The sequence below is a fragment of the Mastigoproctus giganteus genome, chromosome 4, assembly GCF_048544385.1.
Source record: "Mastigoproctus giganteus isolate SK-2022 chromosome 4, ASM4854438v1, whole genome shotgun sequence".
Taxonomy (NCBI): Eukaryota; Metazoa; Arthropoda; class Arachnida; order Uropygi; family Thelyphonidae; genus Mastigoproctus; species Mastigoproctus giganteus.
In genome coordinates this window covers 208626953-208651386 of record NC_143578.1, presented here as the reverse complement: position 1 = coordinate 208651386, position 24434 = coordinate 208626953, and the positions used below count along the sequence as shown (strand labels likewise).

General features: G+C 36.0%; 1 protein-coding gene across 1 annotated transcript in view; it reads right to left on the bottom strand.

Annotated features, from left to right (window-relative positions):
- The window catches only part of LOC150087355 (uncharacterized), a 224242-nt gene that overhangs the window by 36963 nt on the left and 162845 nt on the right, over positions 1-24434 (bottom strand). The window contains exon 8 of the mRNA XM_090372018.1: positions 15391-15507. Coding sequence (XP_090228144.1) covers positions 15391-15507 — 117 coding nt within the window. The remainder of the gene's footprint in view (positions 1-15390; positions 15508-24434) is intronic.

The following is a 24434-nucleotide window of genomic DNA, read 5'->3' as shown; positions in this document are numbered from 1 at the left end:
TGTATTGGTTCTTTTTCATTAATGGACTGTATTAGATTGCCAGTGATAGCAGTCTCTTTCAAAAAGAGACTGCCCTACCCACCAACCACAATTTTTGACTAATCCTTTATTATTCATGTAATGCAGTCTAAGCTGTTTATAGCGACCCTCATTTTAACATCCCAACACCTTATAACATCCTATGCAGTTGGTCCCGGCCAATTTCTGATTGACCTAATGCTATTTTACATTCAGTATAATAATAAAAGGATTTCGCTATAATAACCATAAATTTCTACCTCTTAATCTGAATTTTTACTTTATTACAATATTCATGTTTAAAAATGACAGAATGCTTCAAATATATTGAAGTAACTGACCAGCTTGCAGCCTGACTGTGAGAAATCATTTGTTAAGATTTCTCACAGTCTTTTCTTGCAGTATGGTAATGAAATGAACATCAGCTAGAAGTTCATTTCATTAGTTCGAGCGTGTGGGTATATTGGTATGGCTCCAAAAAAGCATACAGCTTTTCCAATCGCAGATAAAATTGGGATTTTGAAAGCTGTAGATAATGGTGTGCATTACAAGACTGACATTGCCAAACAGTTAGGCATTACTAAGAGTACACACTACTCTGAAAGATTAGAAAAATCTGCTGCACTTCATAAAATTCGAGCACGAAAGGCGAAGTATCTGGATCTTGAAAAGGTATTTTTGGATTGGCTAATGATGATGCATGCAAAAAAACATTCCCATAAATGGTACCCTTTTAAAAGCTAAGGCTGAATCATTTGGGCATTGAATAGATATTAAAGAATTTAAAAGTTCAGATGGATGGTTCTAGAAATTTAAGACTAGTCATGGCCTGTCTTTCAAAAAAGTATGCAGGTGTGAACATTGATGTTACAAAGGAATGGAAGGAAAATCATTTAAATTTTTTGCTGATATATGACCACAATGACATCTTCAATGCTGATGAAACTGGACTCTAATCATTGAGAAAGCCCAGAAGCCTCAATGCTTTAAAGGTTTGAAGACATTACTGATATGTATCAAGTAAACCAAAAGGCATGGATGACATCACAAATGTACGAAGAATGGATCAGAGACTTAGATTGCAGGATGAGTGAGAAGAAATAAAAAAATTCTGCTGTTTGTGGATAACTGCACCCCTCACTGTCACATATACGACCTATGTGCAATCACTGTCGAATACCTACCACAAAATATGACATCAGTTCTTCAGCCACTTGATCAAGGTATAATCCAGAGTTTTAAGAAAAACTACTGAAGAATGCTATTAAACAAAATTGTGCTATGAAATGTGAATTGTGCCTTGAAAGCAAAATTTAAAAATTCAAAATTCAAGAAAAAGTGATCATCAACTGCTTCCAACATGCTGGATTTACCACCTTGAATGATGCAATGTATGAAGCTTTGCAAGCTTCTTCCTCTGTTAATTATGAAGAACAGTCTGGTAATAGGGAAGAAATATTTGAGCATGTGTGTCATCACCTAAACTTACATGAAAACTTAAGCTTCAAAGATTATGCAGAAGTGGATGTGGACATTGAATGTTTCAGGATATGCATGAGTGAGGAGGAACTCATTGCAGATGTAATGGAATCTTCTGAAATTTGTAGGGATGAAGATGAGGAACCTACTGTGGTCAAATAAGAAGTTTCAGTGAAAGATGCTCATCAAGGATTAGAACTTGTACTTCCAATTTTTTCAAGCACAGTCTAACTGCAAAAGTGAAATAACTACTATCGAGCACCTTCATAATTCTCTTTTAAAAGATGCTCTACCATTGACACAGCATGTATTTTGACAGACTATTTTAAAGTATGAAAGAATTCTCTTGTTAGGTCTTAATGGGTATGTAGAATCCACCATATTAGTGTGTATAATTCCCTAGTTAGTGTTGTTGTTTGGTTTTTAGGAGCATTAGCAACTAAGGCCATATTGTTCCGGGGATATGCGGTGGTCATTACCTAACCTTCCCGCATCCTCCATATTTGGTGGTCACGGGCTCGAACCCCGGTCTAATCAAGAAGCATGTGCTACACACTACTGCTCCTGCCCATCTGGCTACAGAGGTGTCCCTAGTTAGTGTGGGTGGTTTGTGTCTGGACTATGGATCCCTCTGTCACAGAGGGAAGCGAGTCAGGTGAGGGTCTGGTACAAATGTCAGAGCAAAACCAAAAAAGGATTTTTAAGTGTGGCTGAAAAAAAGATAAAAAAAAAAATTATGCATTATATCATCTATGCTCTCATTGAGCTACTGCACAATGTTTTTATAATTGCCAGTAACTTGTGTTAGGAAAACTTTCAAATTAATTTACTGAAATACTTTCAAATAAATTTACCAGAATACTTTCAAATTAATATGATTTGATTTATAAATTAAGTTTGTACAGTGAATTTTATTGTTTTTAGTCCTATAATTTTGCAATAATTAATTTCAGCCAACTCTCATGAATGAGAGCAGATGATCAATCTGGCCTCATAGGCTTAATTAAATTTTTACTTAAAAATATGACTTCATATGGAAAAGACATGAACAGCACTTCTCAAGATGTCACAACTGATAAGAGAATTCTCGTTGTCAATTCAAACATGAGTTGGCACCTCCGTAGCCAGGTGGGAAGGAGCAGCAGTGCGTAGCACATGCTTCTTGATTAGACCAGGGTTCGAGCCTGTCACCACCAAATACGGAGGATGCGGAAAAAGTCAGGGAATGACCACCGCATATTCCCAGAGCAACATGGCCTTAGTTGCTAATGCTCTTAAAAATCAAAATAACAACAACAACAAACATGAGTTATGATATCACCATTTCCTTTTTCAAGGATAAAAAATTTATAATTACATATTTTGGAGCTTCATCGTGTCTAAATGTGGTCCAGTATAAGACTAACTAACTCATCTATTGTGTGTTGGGTGGGGCCCATAAAAATTCCTTTTCTTGATAGGATTTGGTTTGGGCCTTTTCCAAAAGTAAATTTATTAAGAGATCATTAAAAATATGTAATGCAATGATGGAGTTAGGTATAATATTATACCTAACTCCATCATTGATGAGTTAGGTATAATATTATGATGGATTATGGATAGGAGGGAGGGCCACAAAAATTTTATTTAATAGTTAAAAAAAAATAAATAAAATAAATAGTGGGTGGACAAATAAAAGCTTTTATGAAGGGATGTTCAGAAATTTAAGAAATAGTATTATGTAGTTTGTTGCTCTCATATGTAACAGTAATAGATATTTTGTAATCCAAATAGATTAAAAATTTCCAACTTTCTACAAGGGAAATTGGTCATTTGACTGCAAGCAATATTTGAAACATACCAGATAATAATCTGCTATGTTTCAAATATTGGGTAAATTGGATAAAAGAACAATTTGAACTGCATAGAGAAGTCTTATGCCATTTGATTTATCATGCCTCTTTCAAACTTCATAAGTTCACAACAGCAACCCATATTGATTGTTAATCCATCTATTGATTGCAGGTGCTTGGCTAGTATTATATCTGCTTTGAACTGGCACACAGCCATATGGGACAGGATACTCAAATCAGAAGGGTATCTGGTGACTATTTGTAATATAGTGTATAAATATGCATACACATTAAGAAAAGTTGGTGTTATGCAAAATAGTGCCTATATAATATCGGTGTAGATACACTATAGTTTATCCATAAATTAAACTACGTACATAGTGTGAAGGCATCATTTTTAATTGTATCTCATATTGTGGCTACCTTCACAATGAGATACCAGGTATTGCACTACTTCAAATAAGTAATGCTTATCTAGTAGAGAAGATTACTGTTATTTATTCTCAGTGGATACCACCACCACCCAGACGGTCACCGTTTCAAAGCTATTGGCCTATTTATGGGTAAACTATGGTGTATCTACATAGATATTATATAGTTAATTTAAAACCATATCATATTATGCCTCATGCACTGAATCTTCAAATATTGTATACCATTTGGCATCTCTCATATTGTGGAACCACTTTGCAACCGTGATGGCATGTTTCATTATCAAGGTACCTGCCCACCCACCGATGATAGGCTAACAGCTCTGAAATGGTGACCGTCTGGGTGGTGGTGAGAATAAATAACAGTAGTCTTCTCTACTAGAGAAGCATTACTTATTCGAAGTAGTGCAATACCTGGTATCTCACTGTGAAAGTAGCCACAATATCAGATACAATAAAAATGATGCCTTCAGCTATGTACATAGTTTAATTTATGGGTAAACTATGGTGTATCTACACCAATATTATATAGTTAATTTAAACCCGTATTATATTATGCCTCATGCATTGAATCTTCAAGTAAAATAGCACCATAAATTATGGAGTCAGAAATTAGAAAAGATCGAGCATCACTTGTGTGTAAACAAATCAAGGTGAAGGTAATAACAGGTAAATGAGTGCCCTTTATTTTTTATAATAAAAAAAAAAAAATCAAGGATTGTGTAGTAACCATACGGTAAAATGGAAAAGAAAAATTAGTACCTTAGTAGTGGCAAAATGATGCAAAGCAGCAAAGCATATACAGCATCAGCAAAAAAAAAAAAAAAAAAACACAAACACTTGGCCATCCTTTCTAATAAATCTATTTCTTCAAATCCTTTAAATGTTTCAAACTACTCTATTCAACAACGCCTGATGGTGTTTATTCCAACAATCAATTACTTTCCAGGTGAAAAATTTTGCAAATCTTTTCTGCAACCATCTTTTTCCAATTTAGATTTATGTCCCTTTCTGTGTGTCAAATGAGAATGAGCAAGGATGCCATCAGCATTAGTTTATAAGTCTATACAGAAGGACTGAAAGCTGTGTGAAAACAATGGTTGGAAACACAGAATGGTTTGAAGTTAATAATAGATTGAGACAGGGTAGTGCACTCTCACTTCCACTGTACATACTTCTAATGGATGATATAGCAAATGTTGGGAAGAAATGAAGGGACAGAAAAAATGAAAGGGGTGATGATGTTTGCTGATGATTTGTTGATTTATGGGGATGGGAAAGAGGAGGCACAGGAGCAGGTGGAAAGCAGAGGAGGCAAAGAGATACAATTTATTTAAAGTTTAGTGATGCTAAGAGTAGCACAATGAGAATGACAAAGAAGGATGGAGAGAAGGGAATTAACATCTTTATTGGGGGAAAGAAGATAGAAGTGGATAGCTGCAGATATTTAGGGACTATAGTAGTTAAAGAAGGGAGAATTGATAAGGATATATGTAGGAGAGTAGACCAAGGAAGAATGTTTTATAACTGTAAAAGACGTAGTTTGGAGAAAGGAGGTATGTACTTATTATGTACCAATAACCTATGGATGCGGGTAATGTGGAAGAAGGATATTATCAGTGTGTGTGTGTGTGTGTGTGTGTGTGTAGACCAGGAGAGATAAAGTAAGAAAAGTGGCCAATTGGGAGAACGTAGGAGAAGAACAATTACAAGAAATTACTGTGAGGTGTAGTCTAGGACTGAGATGTAGTCTTGTAAAGAGGATTGAGGATAACAGACTGCTAATGAGGACGTTAAAAATGAAAATGGGGGTAAAACACCAAGAGGAAGGCCAAGAAGGTGGCAAGAAGAGGTGAAAGAGAGATGTGAAGAGAAGAGGTATTTGCTGGAGAAGCAGGAGAGAGATAAATGCTGGGAGGATAGAGAGAAATGCTGGGAGGATAGAACTAAATGGAGAAGAGTGATTTCCTTATGGCTCTGGCAAGCTGGAATAATAACAGGTAAGTAAGTAAATTTAATTTCTGTGATCCTGGTATTTATTTTAAAAAAGTATACACTGAGGAAAAAAATATCTGTCAAAATGTACAGAAACTTCATATTTGGAAACCATATTCTTCTCAACACTAACCAGAGAAGATATGATTTAAATTTAAGTAGTAAAATAAAGCCTGCCTATATAGAAAAAGAATAATAGGAAAAGATGGAAAACACTAAAAACTGGTGAGAATATATGTCTCCTTGCAGGTATAGGGTTTATAAAAATGAAAAACTGGAATGAATGAAAAAAATTTTTCAGAAATGAGACAATAGGTCTTCTTGACTGGCTAGCAATTATCACAAAACTAAACTGAAAATTTAGTGAGAAAAACTAATAAAATGAAATTGGCTAATGAATAAAAAAAAATCTGAAGTAAGAGTACCTGAGAAAGAAAGAAAGAATAGCACAAGGAATTTGGCCGCCAGGTTCCCCATATTTTCAGTGGGAAGCTACAAGGCAATCCAGCAGGTGAAGGATGAATGCAGTATTTCAATAACTCCCTCAACACAGAATAATTCAAATTGAGTAGCTGCAGCCCTGAAATTGTGGCAATCAGCAAAGCAAAGATGTCCTGACCAGCAAAGTGCTCAAAGCTGTGGAGAAGAAGGGAAAAAAAACGTGTGGTTTTTTTTTTTTTTTTTGTCCACAATCGAAACCACAAGGATAAAATATTTATTGACATTTCAAATTGAAAATAATAATGGCTGTTCCATTATTAAAAAGTATGAATAGATTAAAATGAAATTAATTTTGAGAAAAAGGAATCAAGGGATAAATAAATAACCAAGATCTAAATTTTCATTTAGTTTTTGACAGCTCTAGCCAATCAAGGAAACAACATTTCACTGGCATTTTCACTTCTGGTGGAATAGGGGGACTTCTCTTTTCAGCTGGCCCATGAAGTGGCGACGAACATCAGCCATAAATGCAGAGCACCCTACCTCCTCATGGTGTGGGCTGGGCAGGGACTCCTGGCAAAAGTAGTGCACACTATTCCTCCCTAATGGGGCTCCCAACCCTGCCAGGGCTCTGAATCTCTTGGGCCCAGTAAGAAGAATGTGAAAGTTCCGGCACTGCAAGTGCTAGAACAGAATCTGCCAGTGCAGGAAGCTAGTATTGCCTCTGCAAGGGTTGATGAGCCTCCAGTATCTCCAATTACTGCTGCCACCTTCGAGTGCTCCGTCTGCCATCATTGTTTTACTACCAAATCTGGTCAGGATCTCCACTTGAAGAGAGCCCATCCATATGAAGCTAATGCCCAAATTGTAACCTCGAGGGTAAAGGCCAGATGGTTGGATGCAGAAGTCCAGATGCTTGCTCATGCCAAACTCCAACTTCAGGCGGAGGGTGTGAAGAATTTGAATCATCAATGCTTGCAACTTCTGTTTCCATCAAGGACACTGGATGTGACTAAAGGTAGGCGGAAGCTTGTATCCTATTCCAAAATCTTAGACAATTTGATATCCCTTGTCTGTGGGAAATCCTACCCAACCTACTGAGTGTACTTCCGACGGGGTCCTAGTTCATGCCAGGGATGACTCTGAGGAGGTAGTCGGTTCCACCGGGGGCGAGCAAATCCCTAGAGTGGCGCCAGTCCAAGCTCCACCCTCTGGTGAGTAGTCCATGGTCTGTTTGATAGGTCATTATTACAAGGATTAGGTTCTGAGGAAACTTGGGAAAGTATTCCATCCGCAATAACCAAGGAGCTATTACATGATAAAATGCTGGCTTCTATAGTTGAGATTCCTGCTTTGAATTATGACCATTAAAAATTAAATGCTTTCTGGCTGAAGCTCTAGACCACAGGTTGGATGTTGATGAATTGAATAATTACATTAAATCTAGTATTGTTGAGATATCACTTCCTCAAACTCGACCTATTGTTAAACTCCATTTGAAACTTTCAACTTAAGTAGACATTGTCTAGGAAAAGGGAGTATACAAAAACCCAACGTCTTTACCACAAAAATCAAAAAAGATGTGCCAATAATATTCTGGATCCAGTGAAGATGTCTGAAGAAGTGGTTGAATCTTCAGTGTTTCTCAATTTTTGGAAAGACATCTTTTGTAAGGATAATTTAGAAGAAGACATATTCCAGCAGGCTATGATGAAGATCCAGTGATAACGGAAAATCTTTATAAACCTATTACTAATGCTGAATTAAGATCTGCTTTTCCAGTGCTGTCATCTAGTCCTGGTCCTGATGGAGTGGCTCCGACACAATTAAGATCCATTCCGGAAAAACTTTTGATTAACCTTATGCACATATTTTTATGGGTCGATTTTATTCCCCAGTGCCTGTATGATGCATATACTATATTTATTCCATAGAAGGTCAATTCAAAATTACCATCTGAATTCAGACCAATAACTGTGTCTTCTGTTATATTGAGGTCGTACACAAGATCCTTGCAAGCAGACTGTCATCTATGATAAAGTTGGATAACAGACAGAAAGCCTTTCTTCCAATTGGGGAGTTGCCGAAAATAGGATTATTTTATAATCATTCATAAACATTGCAAGAAAGGAGCTCAAGACTCTCCATTTAGCCTCCATTGATTTATGTAAAGCATTTGATAGTCTCTCACACTATTATTGAAGCGCAGTGGAGGACACATTTGGCTGTAACTTTTATTAATTATATTTTCAAATTGCACAACTCCTGTGTCATCTCGATGAGGTTCAGAGGTGATTGCCTTAAGCTATATCCAACTAATGGGGTGCGACAAGGTAATCCTTTGTCACCTTTCGTTTTTAATTTGGTTTTAGACCAATTATTTTGTAAAATTCCCTCATAAATTGGTTTTAAACTTGGACAATATAATGTGAATGCTTTTCACTGATGACCTCATCCTGGTGGCTTCCACACAATCTAGGTTGCAGTGCCTTTTAGATCGGGCGAATAATTTCTTCAGCGCCAAGGGTCTTAGAATCAATGTTGAGAAGAGTTAGACACCATCTTTGGTGGCCTTGGGTAGGCAGAAGAAGGTCAAAGTGGAGCCCAAGAACCTCTTAACAGGTGAAACCAGGTGGTATAATTCGGGTGATATTACCTGGACCTGGAAATATTTGGGAATAGCCTTGGATGTCTTTGGTAAATCTCATCTGACTGTCTTCCTGAGTGATCTTCTGGAGCGGCTTCAAAAAGCCCTGTTAAAACCCCAGCAGAGGCTGTTTATCCTCCAGGCATATTTGTTGCCTAGATTTTATCATTGTTTAGTGCTGGGGAGGGTAATGGCTTCCAGGCTTAATGCCTGGGACACCCAAGTTAGACTTGCTATTTGGCAACCTAAGCCACTAAGAAGTGGCTTAGGTTGCCAAATGACGTGGTAAATGCATACTTTTATGCTGACATTGTGGATGAGGGCTAGGTATCCCATTGCTATATTTTTTTTTTTCCCCCCATAGTATTAGGGTCAGGTGCCACCTGTGGTTTCCCACATCTGCACCATATGTATACTATGAAGAAATATAGTACTACTGTAAATGCCAGAAAAGTGTTGTATATGACATATTATATTAGGTTCTGTTGCTACAATGGTTTATTCCCTTATTCAAGAAAGAAAAATTAGAGAAGCAACTGGGCTCTGCCTCTGACCTAGTACACTACTTGATAGAAAGGCCATCTATAAAGAAAGAACTGAGCTTGGCAAAGAATTTGTTAAAGGATGGAAATGTATTTATAGATTCAAAGGCATCCATAACGAAGAGATGGAGGGATCTCCTGTGGCTCCTATGATGGCTGTTGTTTTAAAAATTCTAACCAGGTTCACTGACAACACTGGTGGGTGGGTGATGGAACCAAATTGCTATCCGGCCATGCTTTTGTTGACCTAGTGAAAACTAGGATCAATGCCCTTCCTACCCTCTCTAGAATATCAAGAGGGCATAGTACGGATAGGCAATGCAGTTGAGTTGCTCATCTACATAGCACAAAGGTGTCACAAAACACACGGTGTTAGAGTTAAGACATGATGATGTGGTAAACCTGGTAGAAAATCGGTTGTGCCAGAGGGGTTGGGAGGTTAGAAAGGAACCTCGGTTTTCAACTGATGAGGGTATCACGAAACCAAACCTCCTTTGTGCTTGGGATTGCTGCATCTATCTTTTGGATTGTAGGGACCAGTCTGGACCTTGAGCACATTCACAGCATAAAATCTGATTATTACAATAAAAATGTGAGTCTCAAAAGATTAATATAAGCGGAATATTTTATCAGTCCTATTGTATTGTCAGTAACAATCTCATACAGAGGAGTTTGGTGTAAGTCTTCTGCATCCTTGCTCCTTTGTATGGGATTGACAGTTTCTGACCTAAAAATCTTGGCACTGAAAGGTACTTGGGGCTACTGGGGAGTTTATCAGTGAACGACCTAGCACATTGCTGTTGATTCCCTTGTATGTAATATTATGTTTTTTGCATTTTTAGAGTTTAACCTTTTACTTAATAAAAGGAATTTGCTAAATAAAAAAAATAAAAATTTTGGAAACCTTAAACCTGAAAAGAGACAGTGTTGCACTGGTTTTTAGCATTTTCCTTCTTTTTCTATATACAGGTGGACTTTATGTTACTATGTTAAAATATTTTAAGCTACATTTCCTGTTTGGTCAGTGTTGCCAAGAATATTGTTTGTATTTCATTCTTGACACCTCTAAAAAAATGGCCATTATAGTTTTCAGCCCTTCTGCTGTGCTCACTTTCTGGAACTCTCTCCAATAATGCCCCTCCTTCCCCTTATTTATCTAAACCTCCAGGGTTTGTAATGATGTTACAAACCCTGGCCTTCCTTCCTGTCCTTCCTTATTTTTATATTTCACCTTAAAGAAATTTAATCCCAACTAATATAATATAACAGTCACTTCTAGTCTATTCTGGTTGTATATTTTATATTACTGTGTCAAGCATACCTTCATTATTCCTACACTTTTGCAAATTTTATTTTACTACATAATGTGCTTTTATTGCACTTGTTATTTATAACATATTCTAAATTATGTATTCCTTGGTTCTGTTTTTTTCAAAATTAATTTCATTTTAATCTATTTATAATGTAGCACAATAAATTATACAGTAACCTTTACCATTTTAAGTTTGAATATACCATATACTGTTCCTGCATTTTCTATTTAAATTTTTTTTCAGAGTGGTTTGCTTGTTAGGATTTGTTTGCTTTATGACTGCTGTAGTGTCAGAGCTACAGCGACTCAACGTAAACTATACTGGTGTCAGGAGTTATTGAAACACTACGGTTATCCTTCACTTGTTGGAGTGCCTTGTAGCTTACCCTTGAAAAGAAGGGCATTAGTGGCCGAATTCTTTTTGTTATTCTTTGTTAAGTACAGTCAGTCCTCATATAGCATGATAGTTGAGTTCCTAGAAACCCTCGTGCAATGCAAAATCGTGCAATATAAACAACAGGCCCTATGGGAAAAATAGGGTTAGGTGCTGACCATCCAAGATTGACACACATTTGTAACCAAAACATTACCAAGCACAATAAATATTTTATTACGCTATTACGTAATAAAATATTGCTAATGCTTTTGCTTCTATCGTAAGCAAACTTGTGTTTTGTTTGATTTTCTATCCAAACAGATGACAGCCATTCCATCTCCTACAATTCTTTGTGTCTTAATCTAATGGAGTTTGATTACACTTTGAGTTGTTCCTGCTATGAGTTTTTATTTTCTCTGCATTCTTTGTAATTCTTGGCGTTGCCTCATTTAGGCCTGTAGCACGTGCAATATCACATGGTCTTTCATTTCGCGCAGTGTTTCACAATATCATTTTTTTTTTTCTATCGACAGAGGCGGACCGGCCATAAGCCTTACCAGGGAAACCACGGTGGGTCGGAGGCCGGTATGATTTTGGCCATAAACACTAGTATGAGGCCACTACAAATTTTCCCGGGTAAGAATTTTTGACCCAGTCTGCCTCTGTTTATCGATATTACTTTTCTTTTTCTCACTGAATCTGTAGTGTCTTCACCAGGACGCTTCCTTTTCACACCTTTTAAGTATTTTACTCATTTTTAGGGAATAAAACACAATTATAAAATGAGGAGGCATGCTTGATACACATAAACAAAGCTGTGCATGTGTAGCAACTGAATAAATACCACCGTAAAGGCAGAGACAATTCTATTAACACCTCACTAGCTCACATTTTACTAAAACACATTTCTGGGGGTTACTACCATAAAACAATAAAAACAACTTCCAGTTGCGTTCCTGCTAGTGGAATCTGTTATAAACTGGTAGTAAACTCGATCTAATTGCATTTGCGATAATACCGATAGCTGGAATTTTACGTTATTATCGTGAAATGTGTTTCCCCTTCACTGATATAAAAAACATAAATACATTTTCAGAATCTTCTCTTCATTCCTATCGTGCTGCGTTCAGTTGGGATTATTCCTTGTCCGACTGCCATTTCTTGTAAACACAAAGGCGAATTGTGCATAAGCGAATTCGGTTCATGTTATATACGATAGCGTTCCCCTATTTATAGATCGTGTATGATCGAATTCGTGTAGTGTAAACACGTGTTATACGAGGACTGACTGTATTTCCACTTATAATTCATTAGGCTACCTTTATTTTATTTATTTTACTCTCTCTCTCTAAATTTTCATTTTAGTTTGTAACAGCTATAGCCAGTCAAGGAGACATATCATGTTACTGGTATTCTGGAATTTTTAGTTCTGAAAAATTTTCCTCTATTCATTCTAGTTCTTCATTTTTGGAAGCTTAAACCTACAAAGATACATACCATCTCACTGGTTTTAGCATTTCCTTCTTTTTATATATAGGCTTCCTTCCTATTTCCTTCATTTTATATATTTTTTTATGTAAACCCCATTCAGAAGAGGGCAGTTAGGTTAATTAATGATTCATCTCTAACAGAGTCTGTCCACTTGCTGTCTCATGGATGTACTGTTTCTGCTGCGTGCCTCTACTACAGATATTTCCATGGGCACTATTCTTCTGAATTGGCTTCTATAATTCCCGCTCTCTCTTTTAAAACAGTCCGAACACGTGCCGCCTCCAGCCAACATCCATCTACTGTCCAACTTCAAATTCACAGAACCAACTCTTCATCTTCCTTGTTTATTCATTCAACTGCCGTTTTCTGGAACAACCTTCCTTCATATGTATTTCCTGAAAATTACAGTCTACAGAAGTTCAAGTCCAATATCAACAAATATCTTCTTTCGTCTTCTCAACCTCCAACCCAAACACAGTACTAAGTACTATAGGTTCTAATACCTCTTGTGTTTGTAGTTTACATAAAAAAAAAAAAAAAAAAAGGCAGATTTTATTTTACCACTTTAAAATTTTAAGTCATTTTCTGTCTGGTCGATATCGGCAAGGATATCATTTGTATTTCATTATAACCTCTAAAAAAGAACCATTATAGTTTAACTTTAAACTGTATTTGTATATTTATGTTTGACTTAAACATTTGTATATTGTATTGTCTGTGAAAAAAATTAGCACCATATTCAATAAAAAAAAAGCAAATATAGATAGATATAAAATTTGTATGCTCTACTGCACTAGATTTTTGATCACGAGGATCATTCTGCTCCCACTGAAAACTGAGGACAAGTAGCTCAGCACTAAGATTTAAGGTTATGTTGAACTTAGAGACAAATAAATATCAATATCCATGATTCTGCATAATTAGAATCATTATCCATGATTCTTTTTAAATCATATAGCATCACCTCAACAGATGACTCCACTATACATTTAAAAATTTGAGACTCTGCCAGGACAGTGTTTTGAAGCTATTGGCTTTTCATCAAGTGGCAGGTAGATTCTATTAGCAAAAGTATGCCTAATTATGAATAATGTATTTTGTGTAAGTGAAAAGCCAAGTAGTGTACGGAAGTAATACTTCCACTTAAAAACATAACAAGTGTTATGTGTCTTTAACCTCTAGAACAGAGCTGTGCTTACCCTATGGAGTACAATACTATACAATTACAGAGGATTATTTCCATGCAGTAGTTGAAATCAAATAAAATTTGTATGCTTTACTGCATTTGATTTTCAATAAAAGGGATCATTGTGGGAATCCATATTATGTGTTTAAATGGACGTTTTACTTAATTTTAGTTTGATTTGATTAATTTAGCCATACACTGCTTGGCTGTTCACTTAGACAAAACACATTATTCACTCTTACTTTCTGTAATAGAGACCACCTGCCAGTGATGAGAAGCCAATAACTTCTAAACAGCTATCCTAATGTTGCCTCAGATTTTTAAATGTATAACAAATTTACCTGTTCAGGTAATATTATACAATTTAAAAAGTTATTAGAAACTTTGACAGAACTGTGGATAATGGTATTTGTCTCAATGTTGAACATAAGTGCAAGCCTTAGTGCTAAGTAATCGACTTTAGTATTCAGTGAGAGCAGCATGATCCCCATAATGAAAAATTGAATATAGTAAAGTGTATGAATTTCATTACATTTCAACTACAGCAATAAAATATCTCCCTGCAATCTTACAGACCTGTACAACTACAGATACCCATATTTCAGTGAAATACAACTGATCAGAAAGCATTAAAAGAAATTAACTTTATAAAGTCACAAAGGAAAGATGTAAGAGTTTTGATTGCCTATATTTTTTGAAGTACTAGACTGCACTGAGTTTTGTGTCATTATTCATGTATGGCATGGGAGTTTCATAGCAATCTATTTGGCAAATTCTGTAAGCAAGATGGGATACACTACTGAGACAAGTGTTTTCTGTGTGAAAAAGTTTTTATCACACTGACAAATTCATTACAGAATAGTGTAAGATTTAGTTGCAGAAAAAAAGTTCAGAAGGATTTTTCCAACCAGATGAGACAAGAGCCATACAGCAAATGCATTTCATTTCTTGAAGGAACATTTTAATGATAGGGTCATCTCTAATTGATATCCTGAATGATAATGGGACTGGTCTTGGCTGGATCTGGATCATTGTGATTATTTCCTGGGGAAATTCTTGAAGGAATTACTACAGGAAATAATTCTACAAATGGTCTTGTATGAACAGGAATCACATACTGAATATGTCTTTGTTGAATGAAAAGTTCCCAAGTCTTACATGCTTAATGACACCAACCTCAGAAATGACAGTGCACACAGTCATAAGTCAAAAGTAGTAACTGAGTGTTTCATTTGCAAGAACTTTTTTCATGCCTACAAATTTAAAGGTAAATACACATTAACAAGCACTACTAATGAAAAAAATAATAATAATAAATAAATAAAATAATGATAAAATACAAAGAATAAAAAGTTAGCATGTCTCACAGTTGGAATGATGAAAACTGGATGAATAATAAATTTTCAGTAAATGATTATGGACAAAGTAGGAAGGTATCTGAAAACAGGAAATAAGGTTACCAACTGATATGAGTTTGGCAATCCTGATCTAAATGAAAATAAGCTATGGTTGCCTGAAAAATGAAGGTACTGGCCAGAAATGTTAAACTTCTAATTTGTAAAGACGTTTTGAGGTTTTTCCCATATCCACTCAGATTAATAATAACAAGAAATATTTAATAAAAGGCATTAAAATCTTACTTCTTTTTGAGACACTCTTGTTGTATTACTTCCAGTAATGATAATATCTGAAGTATCAATATCCATTCGTGATTGGTCAATAGGATTCTGCTGACTGTGTGCTTCAGCATTTCTTGCCTGTAAAAATAATGAAATATGTATGTGTATGTATAGTATAATAGTAATAGGCACTGGAGCAATTATAAGAGGAATATTGAATGATTATAGACCTGGGTTACTACTATGTAGAGTAGAAAGCACCAAGCGACCATAAATAAATAAATAATTGTAGAAGATTAGGTTATTAATGTGGCTAGTGGTGAGCAGGCATTATAATAAAACCGTAAGTCGAAATCATGGAATAAAACCGGAAATAGAAGTCAAATAATAAGTCAATTTGTAATTGCAAAAATAAAGGTAAAAACAAAATATCAAAAATAATATACTAAAAGTACTTCATGTTGCAATTTCAATGATTTTAATGTCTTTCTCAAGGGTCAGCCGTCAAAACCAAGGAAAATGCAGCAAGAAGTAAGGCCTCTGTTTCTAACATGAAATATGCTGGCGTATATTTCATGGCTGATCTGACAGAGGGGGAGAAATGATAAGTAGTAAAAAAATTACTAAAAGCCGAAGGCAAAAGATAACCTTAAAGGCTGAAATAACGAGTTGGAACAGAGGGTAAGGAACAGTACTTACTGTATATCCATGCCAGAATCCCAGGATAGGGGAAAAAGAATAACTGACAAAATAGCTTAAATAGATGCTGAACTTTCTATAAGGCAAAAAAAAAGCAAATATAGCAGGAAAATAGCATCTTGATATTGCTCTCGAAACCTAATTGCACACAAGAACTAAAAGGTAGGGAGTCAGAACAGTAAAAAGTAATGTGAGTGGAAATAGGTGTGCTAAGGTAGTTTGGGGGTGTTAACCCGTTCCTGTAGTAGGATCCTGAACGTAGTTCTGGGACTGTGCCTCGTGTTTAAGTCAATATTGTTCATAATGGTGAAGGAAGACCATTAATCATACCATTTAAAGATTATCAACCTTTAAAATCATTGTAATAGTGATAATAATAAAAATAAATTAAAAATTAAAAACTAAAAAATTAAAAATAATGAAAAATACTCCTTTAGTACCCAATGGGTGGGCACAGGTTTTCCAGACTGTGAGACACCAAAGAGGCTACGGAGTATTGCCTATACATTATATACACAGCCTGGATGTAGAGGATGTCAGTTTGCTAATATAATCGCCATATCTAGGAAATGGTTAATTATTTTCTTATACTTTAAAATTTGAAGTGCTTTTTTGAAATGATAGCGAAGGTAGACGGCTGGAAACTGATTATCCAGTAGCTTGTTATACAGAATTCTGATATTGTGTATTATCAGTCTGTTATTGCTACATATAGTTGCTATTCTGATACACCGTGAATGCATGCTTTTTCTTTGAGATATTAGAATGCCAGTGTGTAAAGTTTACAACTTTGAAATTGAAGGCATCACGTTTGTTGTAGATATTAATGGAGGTTTGCAAACCGTTAATATCAATATCCAGATCTAGGTAATTGGCTGTATGGTTATTGTTATTGGTTTTTTCCAGTGTCAGTTCTGGAGGGTAAATATTGGCAAACTCTTGTAAGAAGTTGGTGCAGTTTATTACTAGTAAGTCATCTATGTATCTAAACATATAGTTCAGATGGTAATGAGGTTTCAGAACAGTATAGATAGAGGCTGGCCAGGACACAGCTAGCTGGACTGCCCATCAGGGTTCCTTTGGTCTGTAAGTAAACTATTTTGCCATTAGATATTAGCATTAGTTGAGACAAGAAAGCAAGCTTATAGAGCATCAGCCAAAAAAAAAAAAAAAAACCCTTCCCATTTCACCTATCCAGTTACTCCAAATGTTTATCTAGTTCAGCCTTAAATTTATTAAAGCTATCAACTTCCACAACAACTGATGGAAGTCTGTTCCATCAATCAACTACCTGCTGGCTAAAGGCAAACATCCACATGTCTATTCTAAAGCTGTCTTTCCTCAATTTGAATGAATGCTCCCTCAGGTTCTTAATCTCAGCAAGTGGAAGTATCCCATCAGCATTTAGCCTGCTGAAACCATTCAAGACCTTGTACACTTCAATCAGTTCACTTCGCAGGTGCCTAGTCTCCAGATGCTGCAACTTACAGAATTTAAGTCTCTTCTGGTAAGAGTATCAGGAAGGATATCAGGTATGGCGTATGAGTTACTAATTTGCGATCCATCTTCCCTACTGCTGGCATCATTCCCTCTCTATAGTAGTCTTCTGCTATTTGAATTATGCCTTCTCTGCTTTTTATAAGTACACCATCACTATTCTTCAGTTTCAGTATCATTTGTCTTTCTGTATTACTGCTCATGGCTGCTGATTTAAGTCCTTTGTTTTCCCTTAATGCTTGTTCCTATTTTTCTTGTGTTAAATCTTATGTCCTCTCTGAGTCTCTTTCTAATGGCTTTGCATAACTCAGTATACTCAATTTTCTCCTTTTCAGTGTTTATCTTGCACTTCATTTGTCATCTTCGGTTCATCATGACAAGTGTTTCTTGACTAATTTTTTCCTCTTTGGATTTCTTTTCACCTATAGATTTCTTGGGCTTTATCACTTTCAGAAAGTTGTAATAATTCTCGTTGATATCTTGGTCCTGAGCCATCTGCAGAAGCTCAAACTTGTTCTTAAGTTCCAGTACATACTGCTTTTTCTCCTCTTCTGTTATCTCAAAGACTTTCATATTATTTACTCAAGTCAGTTTTTTTCTTTCTTTTCTTACATCTATATCAAGTGTGCATCTTACCATTCTGTGATCACTTCCAACATTTACCTTGTTCAGGACGGTAACATCATTCACAATATATCTTCTGTTAGTAAGGATGAAGTCAATTTCATTAGTTGTTAATCCATTTGGGCTCTTCCATGTCCACTTCCTGTTCACCCTTTTCTTGAAAAAAGTTTTCATTACTGAAAACCCTTGAGATTCTGCAAATTCCACAAGTCTCTCACCTGTTTCATTTCTTTCACCAATTCCAAAATTTCCTATAGTTCCCCTTTCTGCACTGTTTTGTCTCTTTCCAACCTTAGCACTGATGTCCCCCATAATGATAGTGTAGTGGGTTTTCTGCTCATCTAGAAGACTCTCAATCTTCAACCTCCTCATCTTTATGGCTCGATGTTGGTGCATAAATCATTATAACCTTTATGCTTGTACCTCTTAGAAATCCTGAGTAATAGTCTTGACACCCTTGGCAACGTACTTTTGAATTTCAAAATGTTGTTTTTTATATCTTTATGGACCAGAAAGCCAACTCTACTTTTGCTCCTTTCACTGTTTCCATTGGTGTACAACAGATTTCCACTTGATAAACTTATAAGTGATTCATTTCTTCTTCTTGTTTCAGCCAAACCAATGATATTCCAATTCACATTTTCTAATTCCTTTTCCAGCCCTAATATCCTGTCTTCACATTGTAACAGGCCAAGTTCAGTTTCCATGCATGGCAGCCTGGTCGTACCCAGAGATTCTTAGCACCCTCTGCTTTCACTCTGATCCTCTCGCTGCCGTAAGAGGGGGAGTGAAAGCCGCTGGCGACTGAGGGCCATTTGTTTCGTTGTGTTGTCATGTGCTGGAGGGTTTGGTCTTTTCCTCTTCATGCTGACCAGTCATCTTAAAAAGAACCACTCTACATGTTCGTTGCCACCTGTGACGTAAGAGGGCTTACCATCGATAAGGTGTGCATGAATGGATTTTAGAAAGGCAGGCCAACCGGACTTCTCCTAAATCTTCTGAGATAGAAAGATATTGGATCCATCAGTGTTTTAGACTGAGTGTCTGATAACACACAGAATGCCTGTTCCCCTCTAATGTTGGTAATACACTTCAATATTAAAGTGGTTTGCTCAATATTTTTATCAATGTTGAGAGATTTCAGTCTAAATTTACAGATATCTGTTATGAGGTGGAGTAAGTGCATTGATTTAATTTCAGCATTATGGATAAATCTGTAGAGAGCTTTTGGAACACTAAGTTCAGTGCTAAAAAGTAAGTTATTGATTTTGTGTACCTCAGGATAACAGCTGTCCCAATCAGAGATGATCTGTGAAAAGTTACCTAGTTTATATTTATGCTTGGATTTATTATTGTTGGGTATGAATTTTTTTGTGTGGTTTGGGTTTATTTAAACCTTTAATCATTTGAAACTTGTCATAGATGCATATATCAGATGTGTTGCTAGAGATGACTCAAATATGTGAGGCACAGTTCAGGGTTGTACTACAGGAAGGGGTTAGCAACCCCGAACTACCCTAGCACACCTATTTCCATCATCCTCGCATTACTTTTTACTGTTCTGACTCCGTACCTTTTATTTATTGTGCGCGGTTAGGTTTTGAAAACAATATCAAGATGCTGTTTTCCTGCTATATTTGCTTTTTTTTGCCTTATACAAAGTTCAGCATCTATTTAAGCTATTTTGTCAGTTATTCTTTCTTCCCTATCCTGGGACTTGCTGCCTCATCGTGTTTAATTCCTCCATCAACCCCATACATCATACCACATTCCAACGCCTGAGGTCGCTTTTACATACTTTATAGTCATTGATGAGAGCACGTAGCATTCTTTTTCTCCACTGCAGACAATGGCCTACGCCTTATGGCTGGCTCCACAACTCTGGCATGGATATACAGTAAGTACTGTTCCTGACCCTCTGTTCCAACTCCTTATTTCAGCCTTTAAGATTATCTTTTGCCTTCGGCTTTTAGTAATTTTTTTACTACTTATCATTTCTCTGCTTCTGTTGGGTCAGCCATGAAATATAAGCCAGCATTCTGTACTCTATCCACTACGATTAACCCGGCATCTTCGGTTATATATTAACTTGGTTTCTTTATAACTATCACGTGCTGCACATATTTCATGTTAGAAACAGAGGCCTTACTTCTTGATGCATTTTCCTTGGTATAGACGGTTGGCCCTTGAGAAAGATGTTAAAAAATCATTGAATTTGCAACATGAAGTACTTTTAGCATATTATTTGTGATATTTTGTTTTTACCTTTATTTTTTCAGGTACAACTTGACTTATTATTTGGATTCTGTTTCTGGTCTTATTCCATGATGGGCTGAGAGGTTGCAACTGAAGTTTAACATTGACAAATGTAAAGTACTGCATATGGGTAGCAGTAACCCCTAGAGTAATGTATCAACTGTGTGGTACTTTTCATTCTCTATCGCCCTCAGTAATGCTACACTGAGGGCAGTAGAGAATGAAAAGGACCTAGGGGTAATTGTGCAGTCAAATATGAAGTTGTTTGAGCAGTGCAGACAGTCTGCAAGGGTAGCTCATGGTGTCTTGTCAATGATGTACAGGAATTTTTCTAGCAGGGAAAAGGATGTGATTATGCCCTTGTATAAGGCAATGATCAGCCCACACCTTGAGTACTGTATACATGTCTGGAGGCCACATTTTAGAAGAGATGTAGAGCTGCTGGAATGAGTACAGAGAAGGGCAACAAGATTAGTGAATGAAACAAGGGATTGCACTTACAAAGAAAGGCTTAAGTTTTGCAAATTACAGTGTCTGAAGACTAGGCACTTGCAAGGTGATCTGATTGAAATGTAGAAGGCCTTGAATGGTTTGAGCATGCTCAATGCTAATGGAATTCTTCCTCTTGCCCAGATTAATCACCTGAGGGGAACATAAATTCAAATTGAGGAAAGACAGTTGTAGAATAGATGTGCTGCAGAAATTTGCCTTTAGCCAGCGGGGGGGGGGGGTGATTGCTGGAACAAACTTCAATCTGTCGTAAAAGCAGGTAATACAAGAGAAAATCACTTAGTAGCAAACATTTTTAAGGACAATTACAGGTATGCTGATTATATATTATTGAAATATAAATATTACGCTATGATTTATGATATTTTTTCTGAAGTTAAATGAGTTATAGAGAACGTATAACATTTTTTTACATTTGTATTACAAAATTGAATTTTATATATATATCCCTTTATTTTAACATTAAACGTTGATATATCTTTTAATGTTGACTTATGGTGATTTTCGGAATCAGCGCATTTAATTCCTCCAGAATCGTATATTTTCATTGCAGAGGTATGACAAAAAATATTTTTTGTTGACTAGTGTAATTTGCTTTCGAAAGGAAAATTTCCTGCAATCCAACGAAAACATCTTTCCCCATAATTTGAATTTATGGGCCCTAGTTCTGGAATCACTTAATAACAATGAAAATTCCACTCTCATTCAATTTTACTTTAACCTCTCAGAGAGCCTTATACACTTCAATAAAATCTCCTCTAAGGCACACAGGTTACAAGCTCTTTAGACCATATATTCAAAGTCTTTTCTCATATGGACACCATTTTTAGATGTGACCAGGCAAGTTGCCTATCTTTGGATGCATTTAAGGAGTTCTATGTTCTATTTAAATGTGGTCTCTATACTTGAACATAACATTATGAGTGTGGTGGTTGTGCAATTGCCTTATCAGTGGGATTATGACCTCCTTATCTCTACAAGGAAATTTATGATAAATCATTGATTTATCATGCAATAATATAGTTAAAGCTGTTTTAAAATTAATTTTTTGAAGTTTATCATTAAGTTTAATTTTAAACTTACTTTTAACTTTCTTAACATTACTTTAACTTTCTTATCATATTTTGCTCATTTTACTTATTTTGTATATTTTCATGCACTTTGATTATTGATATAAAATTTATTCGGCATAATATCACCAAAGTTATACCCGGTAAATCACAAAAGATGTGACACTGTGCAATTCAATTCTTTAGTTTAAAATTAAGTTTAGTTTAAATTGTTTAGTTTAAAATTATTTGCTTTCATAGTGACAGCAATATTAATGGTCTAAATCAGGGCTGTCCAAACCACGGCCCATGGAACGATTTTGTGCAGCCCTCCTGTGGGTTAGGCCTTTTGATTTTCACGCGTGAAAAATAAAACTCTCGTCGCAAAACACTACTTGCAAGTGCAAACCTAGCTTCTACGTTCGACTTCAAATGCATTTCATTGCGTCCATGCTGGATGTCTCGTTTCAATGCGCATGCTCCGAGAGAGGTTGCCCGTTGTTAGTGTCATCCGTCTGTCCTTCTACCAAGGTTGTGTCACTGGGGCTCACCAAATTAGTAGATACACATTGCGATTGATTTCCATGTTATCTTCAACATACTTCACTTCTACTTAATAAATTACTACTTATTGTCAAACAACCATGTCTCACAAGAAAAGAAAAATTGAAGAAGAAAAGCGAATGTATCAAAGCCGATGGGAATAAGACTGATTACAAACAACAAGAATAAAATTCAATGTCCTGTTTTCATGCAAGTTTTGTCAGTGCCTAAAGAGTATAATGTGAAACGACACTACACTACATTACACAGTAAAATGTTTGAGATGTATATTGGGGAATCAAGAAGTACCATTATTGTGGAATATAAGAAGAAATTGATGCATCAAATGAGTTTTTTTGCTAAAGTTAGCACTGCACAAAGTTCTAGCCTTGCTGCTTCGTACAAAGTAGCATTGGAGTTAAGCAAAAGCAAAAAAGCCTTTTAGTGCCAGTGTGATTGTGAAGAAATGTGCAATTGAAATGGCAAAACAATTTAATGAGCCGAAATTAGCCAAGAAGTTCGAAACAGTGGCATTATCTCATCAGACCGTTGCAAAACGTGTAGAACACATGGATCAATATGTTTCAAAAAAACTGTGTGTTTCAATGGCAAAATATGGGTACTTTTCATTGTGTCTGGATGAAAGCACTGATCAAGCAGACGTAAGTCAACTCTTAATTTTTCTTCGAACTATTCAGGAGCACTTTACTATTATTAAGAACTGCTCAATCTTACACCTTTGCATGGGACTACTAAAGGTACTGGTATTTTCAAAGCAGTTCAAAATTCTGTTATAAACTATTGAGGATTCGATAAATGTTCCGGCATTGTCACTGATGGAGCCAAAGCTATGATGGGGACTGGAATCGGGTTTTGTGGACTATTGAAACAAAATAATATTAACTGCCCTACCATTCATTGCATCATTCATCAAGAAGTACTCTGTGGAAAATCTCTACATCAAGTCAATGTCATGAAAGTAGCTGTAAAAGTAACCAATATTATATGAGGAGCTTATAGATCTCTGACTCATTGTAAGTTTCGCGATTTCTTGAGCGAAATGGATGCTGCACATGGCGATTTGCTCCTCTATTCTGATATTCGCTGGTTAAGTGCTGGAAAACGTCTGGGGTGCTTTTTTGCCATTCGGAAAGAAATACCCATATTTCTTAAAAATGAAGTGAAGTCTGACACAACAGAACTTAAAAATCAAATGCAAGATCCCTTTTTATCTGATCTTGCATTTTTAACAGATGTAACCAACCATTTGAATGAGTTGAACTTAAAGCTGTAGGGCAAACAACACAATATTGCCAACTTATATGGTCATCTGAATGGTTTAAAAGTATGAAGCTTTTGAAATCAACATTGGCCAATAATATTTTTACTTTTTTTTCCTAATTGTAAAAAACAATTTGAAGAAATGAAGAATTTTGAGAGAACATCATTTTCAGCTCATATAAAGTGCATTGAAACAATCATGGAGGACTTTGAGAATCGATTTGGCGACAATAAGGAAACCGAAGAAGATATTTCAGTTTTCATTCAACCATTGACTGTCAGCATTGAAAACGTAAGATCTGACCTCCAACTGGAATTGTGCGATTTGCAATCTGACCCTTTTTATACTGGCAGAATTGAAAAAGGAGAATTTTTTAAAATTATTACCAAGAGAGCGCTATCCGAAATCAAGGGACTTTGGACTCAAGATGTCAATGCTCGGGAGCATATATCTTTGCACTTTTTCAACAATGAAATTCATAAAATCCAAATACAGATGTTCATTGACTCATAAATCACTTTCACATTTACTGCGACTGGCAACTACAAGCATCAATATTGATATAGATATGTTAGTAAATGAAAATGGACAACCGCAGAGCTCTC